Genomic DNA, 22,473 nt, shown 5'->3' with positions numbered 1-22,473 from the left:
AGTCTAATAGATCTGGAAGGTCAAGCTCCAAGAGCTTCAAAGCCTGCTGTGTCCATCCCCTGGGGAGTAAGAAACCTGTTTCTAAGTTTCTGTTGCCGCTCAAAAATTTTTGGATAATACGAGAACTACTGGACACCATTTATCTCATGAATTTGCATCTTCATACTTCCTTTCTTTCTCCTTACTCCCCACTTACCTATTAGGATCAGACACAAAGGCAGGAATTTAGAACTTTGCTGCATACTCAGTAGGATGAAAAAGTACTTTAAATTCAGCAAAAAAACACTGAAAACAGTCAGGTGTTTTCAAACTGTCAATCCAGGGTGTCAGGGCAAAGTGGAGCCAAATTAATAGCTGACTGAGAGGTGAAGTATCTTGCTCCCCAAACTTCATTCCTCCCTTCTCTCACTTTCATCCACATACACTATTCACTCCCTCCCTTTTATCATCACAAACATGAGAATAATTGTAAAACAAAAATTGCCTAAACTCACTATGCATGCAAAAAATTAGTACTTTTATCCTGGCTTAACCGCTTGTCATTTCAGTGAGCTGAACTGGTTTACCCTTTGAGCAACTGAACATAAGACCTGGCACACAGGGAGGAGTGGGAGTATGCAGCTGGGAAAAGGTGCCCTCTCCTTAAAGTGATGGTGAGATGACATTCTAGCTCAAGTTGTACAGTGGAAGCATACCCTCAAGTATCACATCACCTGCACATACAGGGAAACTGTTTTAAGTTCCAGTATCGCCAAATTGTTCATTTACAGCAGACGTTGGTTGTGGGTATGTGTGTGGGGTGTTGATAGTTTTCTCTGTGTATAAATATATATATATATCTTTTGGTTCTGTGAAATATTTTCAATATTCTATGTTGCTAGTCAATATAGGACCAAGTGGTATTAACTGAACTTGCAGGTACGATTTTTTCATAAGGCAATATGTCAGGTACTTAAATACAGTAAAATATTTTGAAGGTGCTTCTTCATTTATAGAAAATTATGAAGAAAAATGAGCTATACTTACGAATACGGTAGCCTTTAACTGTACAAGCCAGGCTAAATGCCTGAATCAACCAGCAACTGTTCTTAATTAATGATTCAATGTAGCCACATGCTCCTATCTGGAAAGTAAAAGAACAATTTCATATAACAAGACGTACCAGAAATAAAGATAAGAAAAGTTGTACCTCTTTACATTACATGGGAATATTGTGACTGCCCTTGGCTATTATATCCCATTATTAAAACAGAGATTAGAAGAAAGAATGCCTTAACCAGCAAAACACATCACTTTTAGATCGCAAGGATTTGTTCTTTTGATTATCAGCGAGATAGAAGGTATGTGGGTTTTGTTTGTGTTTTTGTAGGGAAAGTGATACGTCTGGCACATGTTGTAATGTGACAGCTAAGCAACTTTTATAAATGACTGACTCAATCTTGCAAACATACATGGACAAGCTTAACACACGCGTAGCTCCACTGAATTCCCAAGCATAAAATGAAGCACATATGTAAGCATTTAGAACATTTGCAAATTCAAACCACCCATAAATCAATTTTATTTCAGTACAGTGACTTATATAAATGTAAAAAGAAAAATGTCTGCTCTTTTCAGTCCAGCACTAAAAATGTTCAAAGCTAAAAAGCATTTGCCAGATATAAATCTAAATTTATCTTTCAGAAAGATTTAAATTACTGGCTTGTCTCAATCACCTACCAGTGCCACTATAAGAATCTGCTCTAAAGAGTTAATTAATGTAAAAAAAATTTTAATATTTTGCAGAAGAATTTGACATTTAATTATCAAACATATCTATTTTCACCTGAATTTCACACTGCTTCTAAAGGAAACAGAAATGCAGTTTGTAATTTTGTAGTTAACCTCACATTACATCACACAGCAACTGCACCTAGTAGTAGGTTTGAAAATGCTAGTTTTAAACAAAAGTTTTAATTAAATATGCACTATTTATCAATGTTATGACTAATCTTGTACTTCTTACTCACTTCCCACTCTACTGAGATTTTCACAAGACTTCTAAGGAGATACTTTACTAGGAAAAGAAACCAGAACCTGGCCCTTTGAAAATAGCTTGTGAGCTTTTACAGAGCCCAACTGAATACATGGATGCACATTTTCCTACAGTGCATATGCATTACCATTCCCTGGATATTCACTTGCAGTTTCTGAATTAAAATGCGGCCTGCTTGGTGCCTGCAGAAGGCTGTGGTCCTGAAAAAGGATTTTTAGTGACCACTCAATGCACTGTGCACCACTTCCAATGAAACCAAAGTGCTGAGGGCAGAGGAAAGACAGCGGCTACTTACTGAGAGGATGTTCTTCATTGTGATCACGAAGACATTGTACGCAATCAGCCAGTCCCAGTAACGCAGAATGCTCCTGATGGGCTTCAGCAACAGATCTCCACCAAAGAGAAGGAAATAAAAGCAAGCTACCAAGTAGCCCATACAGAATATGCTGATCCTCGTGGTTCCCGTTATGAAGATTATAGTAAGCACAAACCAGAAGAGGTAGCTAAATATTATCACCTTATACATGTCTAAGTAGGACCTGGAAGTAAAAGAAGGAGAAAAAGTTACCATTTTCTGAGGGCAATGCTACCTTTCCTCTTTCTGCACTACTGGGTGACACTTGTGCCTAAGGTCTTCTGAGCATTCTCATTCCACTTCAGCATTCGCACACCTGCTCAAGAGTAACACCATGATCAGCGGGTCTAGCTCATTCATGGGTCTCCCTGGCTCATATACTCCATAGCCCCATCCAGCCTGGCCTTGAACACTTCCAGGGATGGGGCATCCACGGCTTCTCTGGGAAACCTGGCCCAGTGCCTCACCACCCTCACAGTAAAGAATGTCTTCCTAATATCTACTCTAAATTACCCCCTTTCAGTTTAAAACCATTCCCCCTTGTCCTATCGCTACATGCCCTTGTAAGAAGTCCCTCTCCAGGTTTCTTGTAGGCCCCCTTCAGGTACTGGAAGGCCGCTATAAGGTCTCCCCGGAGCCTTCTCTTCTCTAGGCTGAAGAAGTCCAACTCCCTCAGCCTGTTTTCATAGGAGAGGTGCTCCAGACCTCAACAACCTGGTCTAGTGGAAGGTGTCCCTGCCCATGGCAGGTGGGCTGAAACTAGATGATCTTTAAGGTCCCTTCCAAACCAAACTTTTCTATGATTTTATGACAAGCATCTTGCTACACCCCGTTAGGGCACTTTGCATCATGCAGGATCGAGCCTTGTATCATGAAAGGGGCGAAAACATGTTCTCACCAAACTTCAGGATAGAGTGATATTTTCTGGCAATGCTACATACACAATTTAAACGCTATCTGAGATCATCTTCTAAAGAAGTCTGAGCGGTATTATAGCAAATCTCTCTTATGAAGCCAGCTACAGCACTCCACTGCAAACAATTCTGTATTTATTGATGACTATGGGGAAATTCAGTCAGGTTAAAAGCCTAGTTTTCAAAGACAGCTGCTAAAAATATCTTTCTCCAATGGAGATCAACTGTTAAAGTTTTGAGGGGTAAAAGGCTTCAACGGAATATAAATGTGATAGAATTTACTGAAACATTTGCCAGGAAGCTACGAGACAGAGCTATCTGAAATCAGCCTTGGCCTACAGTGGGAAAGGGTGAGAAACGATTTGGTATTTTCAGATTCCTTAAAACCTTGACTTACTATTGACTCAGTGAGCTTTCAAATAAGAATATCTGCCAAAGGCAATACTGAACACTACATATAGCTAAACACTGCAAAACCAACTAATTCTTAGTTTCCTCCCATTTAGTGTTTTGATTCCAGATGTAACTGTGTTTTCAGGGTCTGTTCACCCAGGCTGCGAAACTAGATTTGTCAGGAAACCAGGCAGGGATACAGCACTATAGGAGTACACATTTACCTAAGCCAAAACATGTAAGGAGTAAATGAACTAAACGCACTGTACGAAGCCACATTAAAAGGCCCCTGCTGCTTGATGTTCTCAGGCTCAGAACTTTCTAGGAGTATGTATTTATAGTCCTACATTTATAGGCCTGTATTACACATTTCACTTGCCGAAGCCAACCAGAGAGGCATTTAATGAAAGTAAAGAGAAAACTCCTTTATGTTTACTTCCCACAGACATTAAAGAAATGTATGGACTACTGCCTGTGAAATCTAAAAATGTAGTGACTTTAGAGATGCTACTGGGTTTTGGGTGATAAAACATTAACAAAGAGTCAATATACAATGAGAAAATAAAGAAGCAGGAGACATTGGCTGAACAGGTCTTCACTAACTTGATATTCCCTGGAAATGATGGTCTCACTGTTTCTCCAGAAAAAAAAAAAACCAAACCCAACAAACATAATATTTAGTGTTCCTTTAATAATAACTATTGATGTGTTGGATGGCTAGGAAGAGATCACCTTCCTGACACTGCTCTAACAATTGCAATATTTAAAACCACTTGTCCTCTGCTATCAACAAAATGCATCAGCACCTTTTGAGAAAAACCCAGAATAGAATTGAATTGATCAAAACCCAGCAATATCTTAATAGTCATCAATAAAAATGGACTCTGACTCTTAAAGACAACTGGAACTAGCTGGATCTGAACTTTCCTGCATAGGTGCATGGCACTTGGTGGAGTCACAGTCCAACAGCAGATATCACTCTCAGATTAAAACTTCCAGAAATTAGAGAGAATATGAAAAGGAAGAGAATAATTTAGCTATTTTTTCACTATGTTAACTATTTGCTACATTTTAGCAGTCGTTTAAAATATTAAATACAGCTGTTCTTCTCATTTTCAAAATAGACATTAAATTTAATAGCACTGGACATCTCCAAATGAACAAGAAAACAGGATGTAAAGAAAAACTTCTCAAAAGGCAGGAGGCAATACAAAAATTTTTAAGTGACAACGTAGTTCTTAGAGATTAAAATAATTCTGATTTTTATAAATATGCAACTACAAGCAAGCCCAACCATAAAAATGGCTCCCAAGAATTCACCTTGGAGTGGACATGTTACAAAATGGTGTTTGAACAGTAATCCAGGGCACAGCTAATCAATGAATACGACCAACCATTCCAGGTACCTTTGTGCTGGCCCAACAATAATGCCACATTGAACACAATGGACAGAACTATACTCGATTAGTTTCAAGTAGATAAAAAGATTTCTGAAATCACACTTCTTTCAGTTGCGGTATGCCAAAAATCCCTGTCTGTTACAGCGTGGAGTCATGCATCTCCCCAGTTTTCATTTTTTATAATGATATAGGTAGGTTAAGTGCTGTGAGAGCAGGAATGAAGATGTGTCTTGGTGGAGGACTTCCCTATGTATTGCCTCTCAAATCACTTTACACATTCTCAGACGCAAATCTTTAAATTCTGCCCCAAATCCCAGAAAGTTACCAAGTGAGGAGTTTAAGTTCCTTGCTCTGGAGATTATAATGCAAAGTGGGAGGCTGATGCACAGACATCTCAACAGCTAAAAAGACACTACACAAACCCAGAAGGGTGCTTACCCTCTGTTTGAAAACTTCTTCACAGACAGAAAAAAATGCTTAGTCTTGGAATAGCATATACTATAATTTCACGCTTTCACTGAAGACCACATAGATCATTAGTTTAATGCCACATAAACCTTCCAAACCTCGTCTTCTGAGTGCTCTTTACATCTACATCCAGTCACAGAGAAGAGAGGCTAAATGTGTAATCTGACAATACACCTAGGAAATCTGAGCAGATGCTTCCTAAGGGGAAATCCCCTCAGCTCTGCATTCCAGCCCCTTCTTTGGCTTTGGCTCTTTGAACTGGTTTCAAGAAGCAAATTTGCAAAAGCTTATATAACTGGGTGGAGGACAGAAGAAAGAAATACTTTTCTGTCCATTCAGCCTATGAGCCAGCTCACTGCTGGTGTGATACAGGTGGGAGCATGTAGCTGGAGGTCAGGAATACAGCCACACATCTGAGGAAGACTAGTCACTATGCCAGTGTACCAAGAGCATCAAACTATGGCTGTCAGTAGTAAAATAACCTCTGAATTAGAAACTATCCAGAAGAAACCTGAAAGATTAATGAAAAGTAAAAAAATGTTGATTTGCCAACTGTGTCATTAGCAGAACCCACTGATACAACTCTGGATAACATTTTGGAAAAAATTACTGTATCTCCTTGCTCAAAACCAAGGAAAACAAAGCCTGAAGTTCATTCCACCCATCCATCAAAGCTACTGTGACCTCAAGATGGCTCTCCCATCAAATACTCTGCTTTCATTTACTAAAGCTTTATTAGTCTTATCATGATTGCGTCGATATTTTATTTCCACAGGAATTAATTTTTAACTGTAATACCATCCAGCCTGTTGCAAAAGGATTGCTTTATCTGTAGTTGTTTTCCCAGCGAGCTCAACGCTGTGTTTGGCTGTGGCCAGTCTATTGCCCAGACCTCTGCCTGCAGGCACCAAGAGGTGCTGATGCTGCAGCCAACAGCCCCTTTGAGGAAAGATGTTTGTCCTCAGACAGCACTTTGAAGTTTCAGGAAAAACACACTTCTACTTACACACTGGTGAGGAGCCTATTGTGCTGTTGCACAGACCAGTATAGCTCAATGTTTCTTCATGCTGGAGGGGCTGCCGTTATGTAGCCTCATTGCCTTCCCTTATCAGCCACCTGTTTTGCTTTGAGTGTGGCTACACAGCCCCATATAACACCAAGGCTCTTCCCACAGCGCTCTTCTGGTGACTACCCTCTCCCTCTCCTCCAGCCATATTATCGCTACATATATTCATTCTGTAAGCTACCCCTACTACCCAGATTTCTTCTTTCTTTCCTGTCTTCCCTGTCTCCTATCCCTTACATTTTTAGCAGCCTGTGTGACCTCTAATCCTAACATTGCTAATTTCTCATCAAACATCCATCCCCAAAGCCTTTCCCTGTAGCTCCATTTCAGCTTTCAGAAAGCAGTTTCATTGATTTTCCCTTTGCCAATTAGTGACATCAAACATTCTGAAAATTTGTTCTCTTATTTCAATGGACGTCTTCACATTTAGTGTTGTGGATCCTATAGGTCTCAGTCCCCACTATTTTTGTCAAGCCCTCTCTCAGGACTGATACCCTCTTACTCTCACTCTTACCAGTGAGGTTTTTTCTTCATGCTTCCATCTGCTTTAAACATTCCCAAATCCACAGCTGTGTTATTTGTTGGGGTTCATTTTATTAGCGACAAAATGTTTATCTGCTTCATACAAAAAATATGACAGGAAGCCTGTAATGATGATTTGCAGATCCTCTCTCACTAACCTAAGTTAGAAGAAGTGTAGTTCCAAGAAAGGCATTACAGCTGCCTTTGAAAGACTTCATCTGACTCACCTGGTAATGGTTCCCAGGGTTCAGGTATTAAAGGGGACAGTTCAATGACTGGTTGTTAACATTGTTTCTGCTCTTAAAAGGAAAAAAGTAGATTACAATCCCTTTTTTTTTTTTTTCCTGCCAGTGTCTAGAAGAACGTCTGCAAACTGCTTGGGAACTGAAATGAGAATTTTCCAGCATTAGAGACTGTGGGAAAGGATTATCCTCAGTGAAGTCACATTAAATCCTGTTTCATTTTAAAAGCTCCAACTTCTATTCTTCATTTTTATTTCTGTTTCAAAGTCCTTTGGTTGTGCTCTCCCTTGGGGTTAAGCACATATCCCCTGAGAAATCTGAGGGTGGAAAGACAGGAAAATTTCAGGAAATCTCTTCCTTAGACTGTATTTATCATTGTTGAGCTCAAATATTTCTCCAGAGAGAAGGAAATTAAGCATTTGGAAATATGTTCTTTTTCTGCCACTGTTTATATTGCAGTTAAAAGCCTTTTATCCATGCCTACTGGAAAAGTGACCAAATAGCATCTTCTCAAGGGAAGAGATACTTCAGAAACGGTGCTTCAGTCTGCAACTGCCACTTCTGTTACATGGCAGTAAATACACATTGGTCTTCTCAGAAAACACATGAATACTAAGCACTAATTCTTTTTATGCTTTGTAATTTATTCATAACCAGGTTGTCTTCACTTATTTGTTTGGCTCTTTCTGACTGACTCCTGGAAAAATGCCACTTTTCATTTCACTTGCTTGGATAAGCTTTGAACCAAATTCTTGTCCCTGTTACTAAACAGTCAGAGTATTCTGAAACTTCTGTGGCAAAGTGCAAGAAATGTCTTTAGACAAAGCCCTTTCAGTTCCAAATTGTCTTGGACGGAAGCCAGATAAATATATTTTCTTCTGAGGTATATCATTGCTGGATTCTCCAGAGCTTGAAAGTTCTTCTTTTTAAAGATTGATAATCCCTAAAAAAAGATTCAGTCACTTTAAGAGACTTCAGCCATTCTCTGGTGCTTCTTTAAGCAAATTAGGCATTCAAGATGGCATATGTGCAGTGCAACCTCTCAAAAATAACATAATCTAAAGCCTGGGAAAAACTGCATTGTAATGAAAGCATTGAAAAAGATACTTAAGAGCTCAAAGAAAGGAAAGATACCATCGAGAACACAAGATCTATTATGCAGTTTGTACTTAAGGAAGGTCTGTTTATACCAATACACACTGCTCTACAAGTATGTTCCCATTACAGATTCAGGAAGCTAACACTACAAACAGCAAAAAAATATAAAGTTACAGCTTACCTGCCCAAGCATCTACAAGAAAGGCTATCATAAACAGGAATTTCCTCTGTCCCTGAAATTAATGGGTTTTCTATTCATTTGATGGATTTTTCAAACAAAAATGTCCCTGTTCTGTTTCTTTCTCTGCCTTGTTCTTTTCATTCTGCTTCTTATTCACACAACATAAAACTATCACATGAAACAGCCACACAGATTTCTGAAATTATCTGGAACAAGTATAAAGTGATCACAATTTATTTGTTCAGCTCACTACTGTTAATGGAATTCTTTGATTTTCTGCTTTTTTTTTTTGTACTCTCCACCAGTAAGTAATATTACTTACTGCTTAATACAAGTTGCAAACTCCCAATTAAATGCTTGCATATCATTAACCATCCATACACAGGTCTACTTTGTCAGCACATACCAAGCAGCGTGTTTGAATGGATGTGATGCCACCAATGACTTCAAGCTAACGCACACCATGCATATGAACCAAAACAGAGAACTTAACCCGCAGGATTGTGGAGAGGCAGCAGGCCAGTCCAGCTTGGACTTCGCTTTCCGTTATAAACCTGATGCTGATTCTGATCCAAAATCTTCAAAGAACATCCTCTGTGCCTCAAATTTTTCATGATTGGTCATTTCGGAATACCTTCTAGAGATGACAGAAATACCTACCAGATTCCAGGGACCTTTGAAAAGATGCCAAAAGAGGCTGTTTAAAAAGCAGTGATTTTCTTGCCTCTTTTTCCCTTCTGAAGACATCCTTAAAATACATTCTCATCATTAATGAGTTTTTTCACAATGATTTTTTTTCTGGGCTCTAAAGGACCAAAATTCGATTTCTTTCTGCCAGCAACCATTTCACCAGTGATAGTCTTTGCCAGTGACCAATCACACCAGTGTGCCTGATGCAACTGCTGTCTTAGCTTTTGCTAAGATGGACACCACTAAAGTGGTAAGAAACAAACCTGGAAAATCCGCACTACACATTCCTCTCAGCCAAGCCCTATTTGGCAGATGTCTTTTGGAAAGCATGCCCATTTGATGGAGCATTTTGCGATGGAGAGACTGTGACTTCTCTCTGCCTATGTTACTGAATCTAGAGCACTGGGTCCACCGTGCAGACTGGAAATACTCAAGGGGGAGAACTGTTCACCCTTCACCCAGAACTGACTATAAATCTCTGAACAAATGAGTTGAATGTATGTCCGTGGTCTCTTCAAAGCTATTTCAAGATAGATTTGGCCACCATTTTCAACAGAAACAGGATCAGCTTAAAGATCTTAAGAAGGGCTTCAGGTGATACCACTTCTCTGGTAAAAGAAATAAAAGTTTATCAGCAAAAGGAAGATTTTGCTAGACATTAGTTGATTTTTTTTTTAATTCCTTTCACACTCAGACATCCGTTGGTAACATGCATTTACAAACACCTAGTCTGACAAACACAATTAGCTAAGAAATCTTACTCTTCTTATCCTTGTACTACTGCATCAAACTTTCAGACACAACTTCGATTAAGAATATGCCCAGCACAATCCAGAAGAGCTGAGCTAATCTGTGCTTGCAGAAATGATCACATAGGAATGGTCCTATTGTTTGAAGGCTATCCAGAACAGACTCTCTCAGGCTCTGCTCCCTATTTATATCAGGCACCTTCTCGAACAACCCTACATCCAATGTTGAGAAACAGGAAGACACCGCAGCTGTCTTTTCAAGACACTTTCAAGGTTCTTATGCCTGGATGAAATAGCACAAAGGACAGTCTCTTATACTAGAGTATTATTTTGATTGTACTTAGACAACAACTCAGCAGGACATGAGTGATGACTTTGTAGAATTAAACGTATACATGGGCAAGTTCAGACTAGAATGGATACTTGCTAACATGCCTGTGTTTTGGGGAAGCCATCAGAGTGCTGAAGTCTACCATAAACACTGTCCCACAGGACATTCTTGGAGGGAATATGTGTTTTCAGGCAAATTTATCTCTGAACATCCCTCTGGGGAGCACTTAATCAGCAGTGTTAGGAAGACTTGTTTTCATCTGCCCTTTTCTAAACCAGAAGCTGATCACCTAGAAGCTATCTTCTGTCTCATACAGCAGTAAAACATGTCAGGAGATGGGATCATACATGAATATAAATTCCAAGTAAAACTGGAAGCTGTGAGAGTTTTCATTTCAGACCAGAGGACTTTACAAAACGGAAGCACTATATTTTCCAAGTGTTTAAGATTCAGTTCTTACCGGCAGTGAATGAAGTCAGGAACAGGATTATGCTGGCTAAAAGATGCTGCATCAAGATTCATGCAAATCTCCACATTGTCTCCAGCCATGATTCGTACTGCAGCTTTATTTTCATCCTCAAATGTCTGCCTTTGTAAGGATGCACACAGCAGCAACATGAAATCATCTAGGAGAAAGCAGTAGTTGCAAGGAAAAATTCAGTCATTAACTTAGGTGTAGGGAGTTGTGGTAATGTATTATAATGTAGCTACTAGATTGTTTATCCACGCTTTGAACCTCCAAGACTGTGCTACTCTCATTTATCACCAATTTGAAATGTATTGGTTTTAGTTTATTTATCTGTCATCTTCTATGATTTTTACTGATAAATAAATTAGAAAAGGGGGGGAAAAATCATACTTTTTGATGCCACTTCACTGAAAAGCTATATGGAAAAAAACAGATGCAGAAATTACCAATTCTTTGAATTTTTCTGCTGCATACAAAGCCACACTTAGTATTCAATTTCTTACATACTATGTCAACTTACTACTGAAGAGTAAATAAAAGGCTGGCTTCAAATTACACTGTACAGATGCTTTAAGCAAAGGACATGTAAACACTTCACAATTATGTGCTAAAATACTTACAGACAAGGAAGACAGGGTTTGGTCTCACAATGAAGTCTGGAAAGTATAACCACTTTATGATGTTGGAGTTGAAGTTGGCATTACCACTTCTCCATGGATAGTCTGCGTGACAAAGGCACGCAAAAATGCAATCAGTACTTTATAACAATTACTTCATCCTTTTCTTCTGAATACTTACCAATTTTCCACCACTCTTCTGTAAAACCAAGCAGTAGTAATTGTCCATAGAGGGTAAGTGTCCTTACCTTTACAAGGAGCAGGTGGGATGCCAATGCAAAGGAAGTACTGGAATGTAATGATGCATGCCAGAAAACAGCAGTATTTTGGCCAGATCTCTGCAATAGCTTTTCTTCTACGTCGATACAGTACAGCAATCAGCCAGAAGGCATGAATCATGGCATAAAAATCCATTCGTTGACCAATTACATTCACTGATAGAAGAAAACAGGTCTGGAAAAGTAAAGAAACGTAACATTTGCAACCTGATGGCTAGTCAATGCAGCAATGATAAACTATTCTGGATCCTGACAGAATGCTTGGACATATGCTGGGGCTGACAGCAGGAACCCTGTGCAAACCAACACACCAAAACAGTTTGTAACTCTCCAACAGCAACCTCCCCCACCCCACTCCAACACCACAAATTTTTTATGCTCTTCTATGAATGGCAGCTGAATACAGTGAATATAGTGAATACAGCACTAAAGCAGGTTTCCATTATGTGATATCTAAAGATACAGAATGGAAAGAATGTTGTCACAGTAGCCTGTATGCGAAAGGTTTAATTGCTGCCAAGCAAAGCACGTATTACACATCCATATATTTTGATAGCACTTGCAGATGTGAAAAAGAAGAGGAACTATTAATAACAGCAACAACTGAAGTGTATCCTCATGTGAGAACCAGACAAAGAGAAAAGGGATTTAGAACCATACAACTTCTATTGGTTATAGACAAATTCAGCCAATTCCTGTAAAGCAGCTTTAGTTCTCCATTCTAAAGGCTCTGCATCCCAGACCATTTCTGTTCTCTGGCTCCACTTAGAGTAGTCCCTTCCTTCACTCAGTGCCATGAAGCATATTTTCAAACTTAGTGAATAATTCATAGTGATTCATTTGTTCAGCACGCTTCACTATTTTGATTTTCTCTCTCCTTAGATTAGGATGAGGTTAAATTTATTTCCTGAAGGAAATAGCTTGCTGATTAATTTTAATTTTCACTCATTCTTAATCCTCAGACTGGCTGTGAACAGTTTACTCTGTTGATCAGTAGCAAGGGGTGGTAGTGTTTAATAGATAGGTCAAGTGCATCATTATCATTAGACTTGGGATGCGTTTGCTTAGGAGTTGCCTTCCTCAGATAGCCATAGAAATTTGTGAAAGTCACTATTTCTGCAAACATTTTTGAAAGTACATTTCATGTGTCTGCGAACAGACGAGGTAAGGGAACAAAGATGAGATTTTTTTCTTTATTTTTTTTTCCCAGCACTTCATCAGTGATAGCATGTCTTCAAGGCAGGTTCAGTTCTGATGTTTTGCTGCTGGGTTGGGTGAAGCAGACAGAAGGAATACATTAGTTCAGCCTAAAGCCCAGCAGTGGGCCACTCTGCTTGCAAACAGACAAGCAGATCTTCTACTAAATAAGACACCTACCAGGTATTTAGGATACATCATGGATCTTCAGAAAAATCCCTTCACTCCTTTGTACCTGCTTCTCCTAATCCTCTGTGTAGTTTTGTGTACTGGAGAAAGAACTTTGTCTTACACTAGTGGCACAAAGCAGCAATAACCTTTGCTGAAGCTCTTGCTCCTGCAGACTGCTAATAGCTATAGTAACAAATATAAAGAAGAAGGATGCATCTGTGCTGCCAGAGGCAAAAGAAGCTTAGAAATGTTTAGAAACAATGGCCTGCTAGCCCCTGCCACCTTCTGCTCCTGCAGTCCATGGTTCCCTGTGTGTGTGTGCATGAGAAGGTATGCCTCAATTCTGTCCCTTGTCCCATCTCTTATCCCTTTTCAGCGAAAAGTAAGAGGAAAACCACCACTAGCAAACCCCATTACTGTGGCAAGGTACATTACATGAGCAATGACTAAGAAGCATCCAGCTGTCAAACACAGTTCAAGCTAATGTTCAACAATAACACAATCAAAAGGTTTGGAATGATAGTCTAAAGAAAATTGATATATAGCAATATACCTCCAAACCAAACTTGTAGAAGAAATAGTTTATGAAATACTTGACACAGTTTACCAGCCCATCATCCAGATGTGCTCTTGTAATATCATGGAAAATGGTTTTAGTCACAGGTGCGGTAAGGTTATTTCGACATCTGTAGTACTCTTGATGACGGTAGATTGTAACTTCAAAAGCCAGAATAGCCAGCATCAGTAAGTTATTCTATGGGAGACACAATCAGAAGAATATTAAACAAAAATCACAACCATAAGAAGCTATAAATTTGTCCAATAAGCATAAACCCATGAATACCAAAATGGATGTTACCACTGAGTGCTTCTGCACTCAAGGATGCATTGGCACCTATTCCCAGCTACTACCATTGAAACAAAGTAAGGTTCCTACCACTTCTGGGATTTCAATGAAACGTACATTTAGAAGATACAATTGAAGACATTCATCAAAAGGTACTACAATGAACACTAGTTGTGGAAAGCAATGGGAGGGCAAATGCACTGACCCATCCATATGCCCTCTGTTTCATAGCTTCTCTTAAGACAACATGCTTTGCTTTGCAGGAGATAGAGGACAGAAGCATACACAAAGTCATCTGCAGGGGTGCAGCTGGCAAGCACTAACTTCCTAAAACTGCAAGGATGCTGGATAGTGCAAATATATTCTGGATACTCTTAAATGAACAGTCCACCTGCCAGTCTTCACTCAGACACAGCTCCTTCTGTCCCAAAGCCAGATTGACTAGGATGCAGTCTTTAGCAGCTCTGAAGTGAGTTTTTTCTCTCAGAAGGGAGATCTGCCCTATGCTCCACAGAAGAGAGGTATTAACCAACTCCAAAAATTGGTTAAAAAGACCAGGTCAGAGAAAGTCACTCAAGGAAGTCATAAGTGATGGTGGAGAGGCAGTATCTATATCTCTGTACGTTAAGAAATATTTGGGACAAGAATATCCTGACACAAGTACCGCTGGGGTTTTTTTATGTTCCAGTTTGGTTGTGGTTTTGTTTGGTTGTTTTTGTGTTTGGGTTTTTTTTTTTTTTTTGACAAGAAGTTATTTTTGCTTGTTGTTGCTGGAATTCCTATTCTTTCTGGGGAGTTTTACAGAATCCATCACAGGCAGGCTCCCCAGTTCAACACTGCAGACATTTTGAAAGTCTGTTATTAAAGCGGCATAACAGAAATACACCAAGACTTGAAACTTGGGACCTTCAAGTCTAGCACTGAACTGAGTTCGTCTATGCGAAAGAAACATTTTATTTGTTAACTCAATGAAAACCCTTGTAGAATAATCTAATTCTAATCTAAATAATCTAAATCTAGAATTCTAATCCTGAAGTGGTATCTGTTTATAGCTGTAAAGCTCCTAGCACCAAGCCTAGCATCAAGCACTAGACAGCTTCACTCTCCAAGCAGAATAACTTCTTAGGTCAGTAATTGCTCTTCCCTGCCTGTATTCTTAACTGAGGGGGGGGGGGGCATGGTTATGGGAGTGAGTGGCAGAGGAACTACCAGGGCCCAATACGTTGACTGCCAGAGCCCGGCAGGTGCTCCCGACACAACCAAAGCACACAGAGGCAAGCTCTGAGGGAAGAAATGAGGAATAAATCCAGTTAGATCAAAACTTGCTGGTCAGTCAACTATTTCTGACAGCCTTAAACTGTGGATACAAAATTTTGGAGATTCTTTAAATGAAGAAGAGACGTTCAAGGCCTGCTCAGGGACTTGGCACATTTTTATTCTAAGTAGGGTTTTTTAATGAAGACAGGAATAATAAAATACTGCTCACAGGCATCAATCAAAACCAAGAAGAAAACCAAAAGACATCCATTTACTAGCATCTGAATGATTTATTCCCTTAACTCACTATATTTTCTAAGTAGTTACTGAGGAATAAGCACTTAAAAAAATTAACTGCTTATAGCATATACTGTCATTCAAGGCAATTACTCTAACGAGACCCATCAGTCATTTGGTACCTGAAAGCTATGTATGTCTTAATTACTTCGAGTTCTCAAATATCACATTTCTTAGAGTGCTTTTAACACAATGATATAGTCAGAAAGCCATACTTCTACATGCAGGTTATCTTAATTGGTACTGCAAATGTCCTGTGTAACAGACCTGGCTTTCTGCTGTCTCTTCCTCTCTGTACTTCCCTACTATCAATGGCTTGAATTACATTTTTCTGTGTGGCGGATGATTTATTTCAAAGACATTGCTATTTTCATCACAAATAAGAAAATATCTCAAGACTGATAATTAAACAAGTTACCCTTAAATACACAAGCAGTGGATAAGACTTCCTCAATCCAACCCACTCTGCAGGATCAACTGGCCCGCTGTAGAGGACTGAGGTTTTGAGTTCTTCTAAATTGACCTTAGTTTCATTCTCTCCTGGCTAAAAAGAAAATGCAACAGTTTACAAAAAAATGAGTTTAAGGCTGCTTGGGGAGGATACAATAATCAACAACAATACATCAGGTGAACTGTAGTTTTCAGTACTTGATATGCTTCCTTTTGCTCTTCTTCATTGAAGAAGGCAGCAGTCAAACCTGTTTAATATGCACTTGTACTCACCAATGTACAGTTACTGGAAAAAGTGCTGGGATCAATAGATGTGAGCTGGTACAACATTTTGCAGACAATAATCACACATGTCCAAACAGTGCAGATACTTGATGCCAATGGGCGAAACTGAGCATATGGCAAAGCAAGAGCCCAGGCAATTAAAAACACAAAGTTAAACAGAGACACCTGAAAACACAAAAACAGTATGGAAATTACATGGAGTAACAGGACAACTGAGAAAGTCTGACCTTTTCCACAGTAATTAAAAAAAAAAAAAAAAAATCAAAAGAAAGGGACAGAGAAACTGTGAGAAAAATACTGAAAAAAAATTACAATATTCACAATAACACAGACACAAAGTGGAAAGTGAAGAAGGAAAAACTTAATAGTTGGTTTAGGAAGAACTTTATCTCCTACATAATAATAATATTAAGAATATTAGACCCACAAAACTGCATACCCACCCTACAAACAGACATGAAATAAAGGACCACATGCTGGTTCAACAGACATGAAATAAAGGACCACATGCTGGTTCTACTGCTTTAGTACACATGAAGCAAAGAGATGTTACAGATCCATATGTCTGTGGAACCCACCCTCATCCTCTTGATCTTCCCCCTCCACGCCCCCCCCCCCCCCCCCCCCCCCCCCCCCGCAAAAAAAAAAAAAAAAAAGGATTTTTTATTTTGGTCTTTAGTGAATTCTGTCCTACTAGCCCTGTTCAAGGAATGGCTATGTCAGGTAGAGAACTCACGCTGCCCACACCAAAGGCACAGCTAAAGGTGTTGCACCCTTTTTCTTCAGGCATATTTTCACATTCCAGTTTCTTCAGCACCAGACCCAGCTAAAGTAATTTTCCCAGATGTTCCTTCCCAACCTCCATCCCTGGATGATGCCCACAGCAAGCTTGAGCAGGGGAGGGATTATGGCTCTTGAGTCCACAGAATTAGACTAATAAAACTTAATATCCGGAGAAAAGGGTAGGGCTGAGCATGTCTAGGCAGACCGAAAACCACTGTGGAAGAAGAGGTCAAGGCAGGTCCCCAGCAGCTGACAAGCGCAGCTGGATCCCACACTTGCAGTGAGGTCTGACACGAGGAAGGCACCTCCCCACATTTGGGTGTGCCACTGCGCAGCAGACACTGACAAGTCCCCGCCATGGGTGACAGTGGGTGTTTACTTGCCTCTTTCACTGTGACCCAGATGATGTAAGAGGAAACGATTTTGATGATATGCAGCTCCAACAGCCACCACACAAAGACTTGCATCTTATGAAAATACTCCAAGAATTTCAAAAACAGCACTGTAAGGCGGTCGATCACCAGATGCCACTTGTTCCTTAAGTCTGCAAAGATGTTCAATCAGAACCATTGGGAGGAGAAAAACAGAAGGTCTCTGTAAAAAGGAATGCTCCGCTAGACAACAATGAGCTTTCTACTTCTCTTCTAGGCTTTAGTGTAATACAAAGAGGAGGCTAAAGGTATGGCAAATAGGGCTGAGACCCACCTAGCTGTGGTGCTCTCCCTTCTGACTGTAGGTATCTTCATATGCCAGAGTTACCTAAACCGCTTCGCAAACAGCACACCTTCCTAGAGTGTGGTTTGCACCATCCCAGGACAGACATCTTAAACAGGCCAGGCAAGCTGTAGCCCAGTTGAATATTTCTCTCGGTTGAAAAGGGAGCTTTAGCAAGTTAAGATCTTGAAGTTGGGTGAAAGCAGCCCATCACAGATAGTAGTTTTCTAAAAAAGCCATCCTCCCAAACAATACCCCAGAGAGCAAGCATGTGGCAACTTCTATTACATATGACTATATATGATAACACATATGCTGAACAGTGCTCTGCAAGCACTGTCTTTGCTTGTGGACTGGCTATAAAACTGTTTCACCAGGCTGGTATATATTAGTATAAAGTCTTCACACTGTATTAGGGGTTTCAGATGCACTTTGGAGATCAGGAAGGATTTTCATGCTGTGAGAACATTACAGTTAACATCAGAGATGGAAACATTTGCAAGTGACACTGAAACACATCACTGTCTAAGCTGGTAAAAATGCAACTTCTGTATGTACTTATCTTATTTCAACTTAACTGGTTATTTTTTATATAAAGCAAACCAAGATGTTTATTCTGTTCATATTTGTGTGAAGAACACATGTACATTTGTGTGAAAAAAGCAGACTTTTGGAATACCTGACAACCAAATTCTTTTTTTTTCTTTTTCTCTCTCTTCTGCTCTTTTTCTGACCACAACTTAGGAAATCTGAATAAAAATGCTGAGTGATGTAAATTCCATAAGTACATACTTAAACTTGACAAACTAATTAAGCTATAGAACTCTAATCCTACATGTGTGCTTTTATAGGCAAAATGAGTGTATTTGAAAGTATTTATAGAATTAGATGTTCTTACTCATTCTTTCATTGCATTTATTTTCATTTGCAGTGTTGCTGCCATGCAAGGTATATCCAGACAGTGCCAGTTAAGTGGAGCAGGCAAATAAGGTACTGTAGCAAGCTCTGTCTAGCCTGTCCAGGCACTACATGCATCTACAGGGACAGGGGATAAAATACATACCTAACCGTGTGCAGTGAAAAACTGTACATCACTGTGTAATAAAGTCTGCACACATCAACACGCTGAAGTCAAAACTCCAGCCACATGACTATATAAAAATGATATAACTCTTTGGTAGAAATAAATGCATGTACAGCTTAAAGATGGATCACACATGGCAAGCCAACACCTTGTGCTATTGCCAAGCTCCACTTGCTGCGGTGCAGAAGGGGCTCCAGGGAGCAGGCTGTGGCTCCCTACTTCCCTGCTTGCATGCGTGGCTGCACAGGGTGACCTCCACCAGCTGGCTTCTGTCCCCAAGGCCTTCCAGCATGTAGGGATGGCCAGACTGCAACAAACTCATCACCCCTCATAAACCGCATGAGAGCGGCCAAGAAAGGTTTCCATGGCCCATGAACACCTCTGTGAGGGAAGACATCCCAGCCAGGAAAGGCAAAATAGCTTCAGCTCAGCTTTCCTGGGGCAGCTGAGTGAGATGTACTGCCATTTCGCCTTGACAAAGACCCTGTCCCTATTTATGTGCCACAGTCCTGTGAATATTGGCATGAGCAACTAAACCTGTGGTAAGGCCACTTCCAAACAATAAAGCTTCCTTGGATGTTAAATGCTCTTCCCTGGTTTTCACTCATGGCTCATATTACAGAAATAATTCATTTTAGAATTACAGAAATAATTCATGTTACAGTTACATCTTACAGTTACAGAAATAATTCATGATAGGAGTTCATCCTCATCAAGGATGACAACATCAGCCCTACCCATGTCTGCCCTTAAGCGTTTTTATGTTCATCTGGCATCAATTATACATTCCATATTCAGAAGTGAAAAATATGACACTAATGTGCACATGAATAATGAAGCAAAGCCTCTGGGACTTCTGGAGTGGAGTGCCTTGAAAGCATGCAGCACCAGAGATTAAATATGTATGTATATTTTCTTTATTATAAAGCGATTTCACTCTAAAGAAGTTCTTAGGATTTCAGATAACTGCCTATTAATCCAACCCAGACCACCTAGAAGAAAGACGTGGGGTTTCTTTTGTTTTCATCTTCACAGCATCCTACAGAAACAGTACAATTTTTCCCTGGAAGAGACTGTAGCCTGTTGAATAATTGACAAGTAACCATCTGCTCAGTTTAGGCTCTTTTGGCAAATACTGTACATAGAATTAGAAGGAAAACCTGATGATTGAAGTGAGCAGGGATGACCAAGAATGAACCAGCTGTTGCCACTGTTAACTACGGCTGAGGAAGGCAAAATTTGCAATCTGAAGAGCTTACCTGTAGTTTCTTCTTCCTCTGATTCATTGTCTTCATCATCATCTTCTTCCTTCTCCTCATCTTCCTTTTCTTCTTCTTTTCCTTTTTCGACCCTCCCTTTCCCTCCCTCCCCCTCTGGCTCTTCCATTCTTTTCTCACCAGCCTCTTCCAGCATTTTATCCTCTTCCTTTTCTCTGCTGGATGTTAAATTCATCATAGTTATGTCAGGCAGGCTTCCATCTTGGTGCACCAGTCTGTTGGTAAAGAGTAGCGTGTCAGCAAACTAAGCAGTAATGACATCGTAGTGTTTTTCAAGATGATAATTAGAAAAAATAAACTGCTCATGGAAAATGCCTTAGAAGTGGAAAAGTTAATGATTCTTGTATTTTCTCCAAACACACACTGCAAATTGAGTTGGAATGTATTAGTAACTACTTCTCACTCAGGTACTAGTGGTTAGTTAGTAATGAGTGGTATTGACACTTAAACTTGACATTTTCCCCACTGGAGAAAATGGTCAGAGTTTAAGATGTAGAAGCATGAAATGACGTTGTTTAAGAGGAAACATTTCATGACTTCATAGGGGACTTACTCATTTTGGTGGTTTGGTATTTTTTTCTTGAGGCTGCTCAAAGTAATTGGAACAGAAAGAAAAAGGGAGATGAGAACAGAGGGGTTACAGAAGAAGGTCATCAACAAATATGTCATGCTACATCACAAGTCATAAAGCGTTCTACTCCATCTGCAGAAGCCTTCTGATGCCAAGAGCATGCCATCATGACATTCACAGGGCGCTTCTATAAAGAAACATGGAATTGCAGCACAGATGGAAAGGGGCCAACCTATTTACACCAGCGCTAAACATGGTCAGTGTTGTACCATGCTGTCAGTAATGCAGCTCAATCATCACAGGTATTTGACCGATTACTGTGAATTCATTTCCACCTTCTTCTAATTTAATGATGCAGCTGGGGAGCCAAGGAATTTGAAAATTTTCTTCCAGCTGTATGTTTGGGAACAAAAAAAAAGCAAAAATTCTATGGCTGTGGCTTCAGTGTATTTTATCACGTCTGTCTTTGATAGTGCCATTCATTCTCTCTTTTCTACATCTCACTGAGAATTCTTCTTAGATTTCTAACTGTCTCTTACTAAAAACTATTAATAACTGTCAGACTACAAAAACTGAGATACAACTGATTTAACATAAAAATGGTATTTCACTATTGCCACGGTGCCATTTTTTCTGAGATTTATTCAGTACATAACTTCTCTTTACTGAGAAAAAGAGACATTCTCCTATGGCTTTGGCTATCTTTTTTTCTTTCCCAGCTGTGCTGTTGGTACTCACCTCCCATATTTGCAAAAAACCCACTTTTCCTAATTCCCTGATTCTATGTGCTTTGCCGAGCATAGCACTTACTGCCATAAATAGTCCCTTTAAATATGACTTCTTGCAATAAAGTCTCGCTTTGGCAAGTGCATATCTGTATGATCAGGTCACTAAATGTTTAGTTATGCTGTTGAAATTACTACACTCAGCATACTTTCAAGCACCTGTTAGACTTCCTGGACTAATGTAACTAACTTTAATACGCTACAGTACCATCTCAGGGATTTATTTTACATGATGTAAAATTCTGGCCTATTACCATTTAGACAGGAAAGTCTGCCGATTTTAACTAGGATTTTTACAGTTCAAGAAACTAAAAACCTAGATTTACCCATCTGATCATTAAAAAAATGTGAGCATAGGCTAAGCAGTCAACGACAAATTCAAACAAGCAGAATTATTTTTCAAATATCTGGGAGTTGCAGTTTCTTCAGGACGGAAACTTTGGTGGCTCAGATGAGGGAAAAATTCCAGAAATTTGAGTAAATAGTCCTGAAGTAGAAATACCGTATCAATTACCAAAAAGCAGAAAAGGTGGTTTACAAGTAGAAGTTTAACAAGACAGTCAAGCACCAACAAATCTTGCTGAATAAATACATTCATGATAATGATTACTAAAACCCCGTATCATGGATTAGGCAGTGAACCTGAGTGTCCAACAATCTGAAAGTCTCTTATACTCAACAATATATTCAGTAGCTTTGGCATCTGAAAATAGGGCTTTTTGTCCCATATACTTTATTTTCATATTTAAGCTAGCACACATACTAAAAGGATATTCAAATCTCTGTGAAATGACTGAACAATAATATTCCCTAAAATAACACAGTGACTTTGCATATCTACCTACAACTCTAACAAATTACCAAAAGGAGGGTCATGTACAAAGAAGAGAGAATGAATTTTCAGTTGCAGTTCAAATGTTATAGGGATCCCCAGTTAGCATAAACCA

General features: G+C 39.5%; 1 protein-coding gene across 12 annotated transcripts in view; it reads right to left on the bottom strand.

Moving 5' to 3' along the window:
- Positions 1-22,473, bottom strand: part of PIEZO2 (piezo type mechanosensitive ion channel component 2) — a 313,781-nt gene that overhangs the window by 57,647 nt on the left and 233,661 nt on the right. For all 12 annotated transcript variants that reach the window (XM_040586706.1, XM_040586713.1, XM_040586711.1 and 9 more), the window contains 10 exons: positions 20,153-20,385; positions 17,479-17,639; positions 16,301-16,477; positions 15,996-16,121; positions 13,730-13,930; positions 11,779-11,983; positions 11,534-11,635; positions 10,905-11,070; positions 2,331-2,574; positions 1,027-1,123 (listed from right to left, as the gene is read on the bottom strand). In XM_040586706.1, the coding sequence (XP_040442640.1) occupies positions 1,027-1,123; positions 2,331-2,574; positions 10,905-11,070; positions 11,534-11,635; positions 11,779-11,983; positions 13,730-13,930; positions 15,996-16,121; positions 16,301-16,477; positions 17,479-17,639; positions 20,153-20,385 (1,712 nt within the window). The remainder of the gene's footprint in view (positions 1-1,026; positions 1,124-2,330; positions 2,575-10,904; positions 11,071-11,533; positions 11,636-11,778; positions 11,984-13,729; positions 13,931-15,995; positions 16,122-16,300; positions 16,478-17,478; positions 17,640-20,152; positions 20,386-22,473) is intronic.

The sequence above is a fragment of the Falco naumanni genome, chromosome 3 (genome assembly GCF_017639655.2).
Source record: "Falco naumanni isolate bFalNau1 chromosome 3, bFalNau1.pat, whole genome shotgun sequence".
Lineage (NCBI taxonomy): Eukaryota > Metazoa > Chordata > Aves > Falconiformes > Falconidae > Falco > Falco naumanni.
Note: the sequence above shows the minus strand (reverse complement) of the source record. Positions and strands in the feature narration are given on the sequence as shown.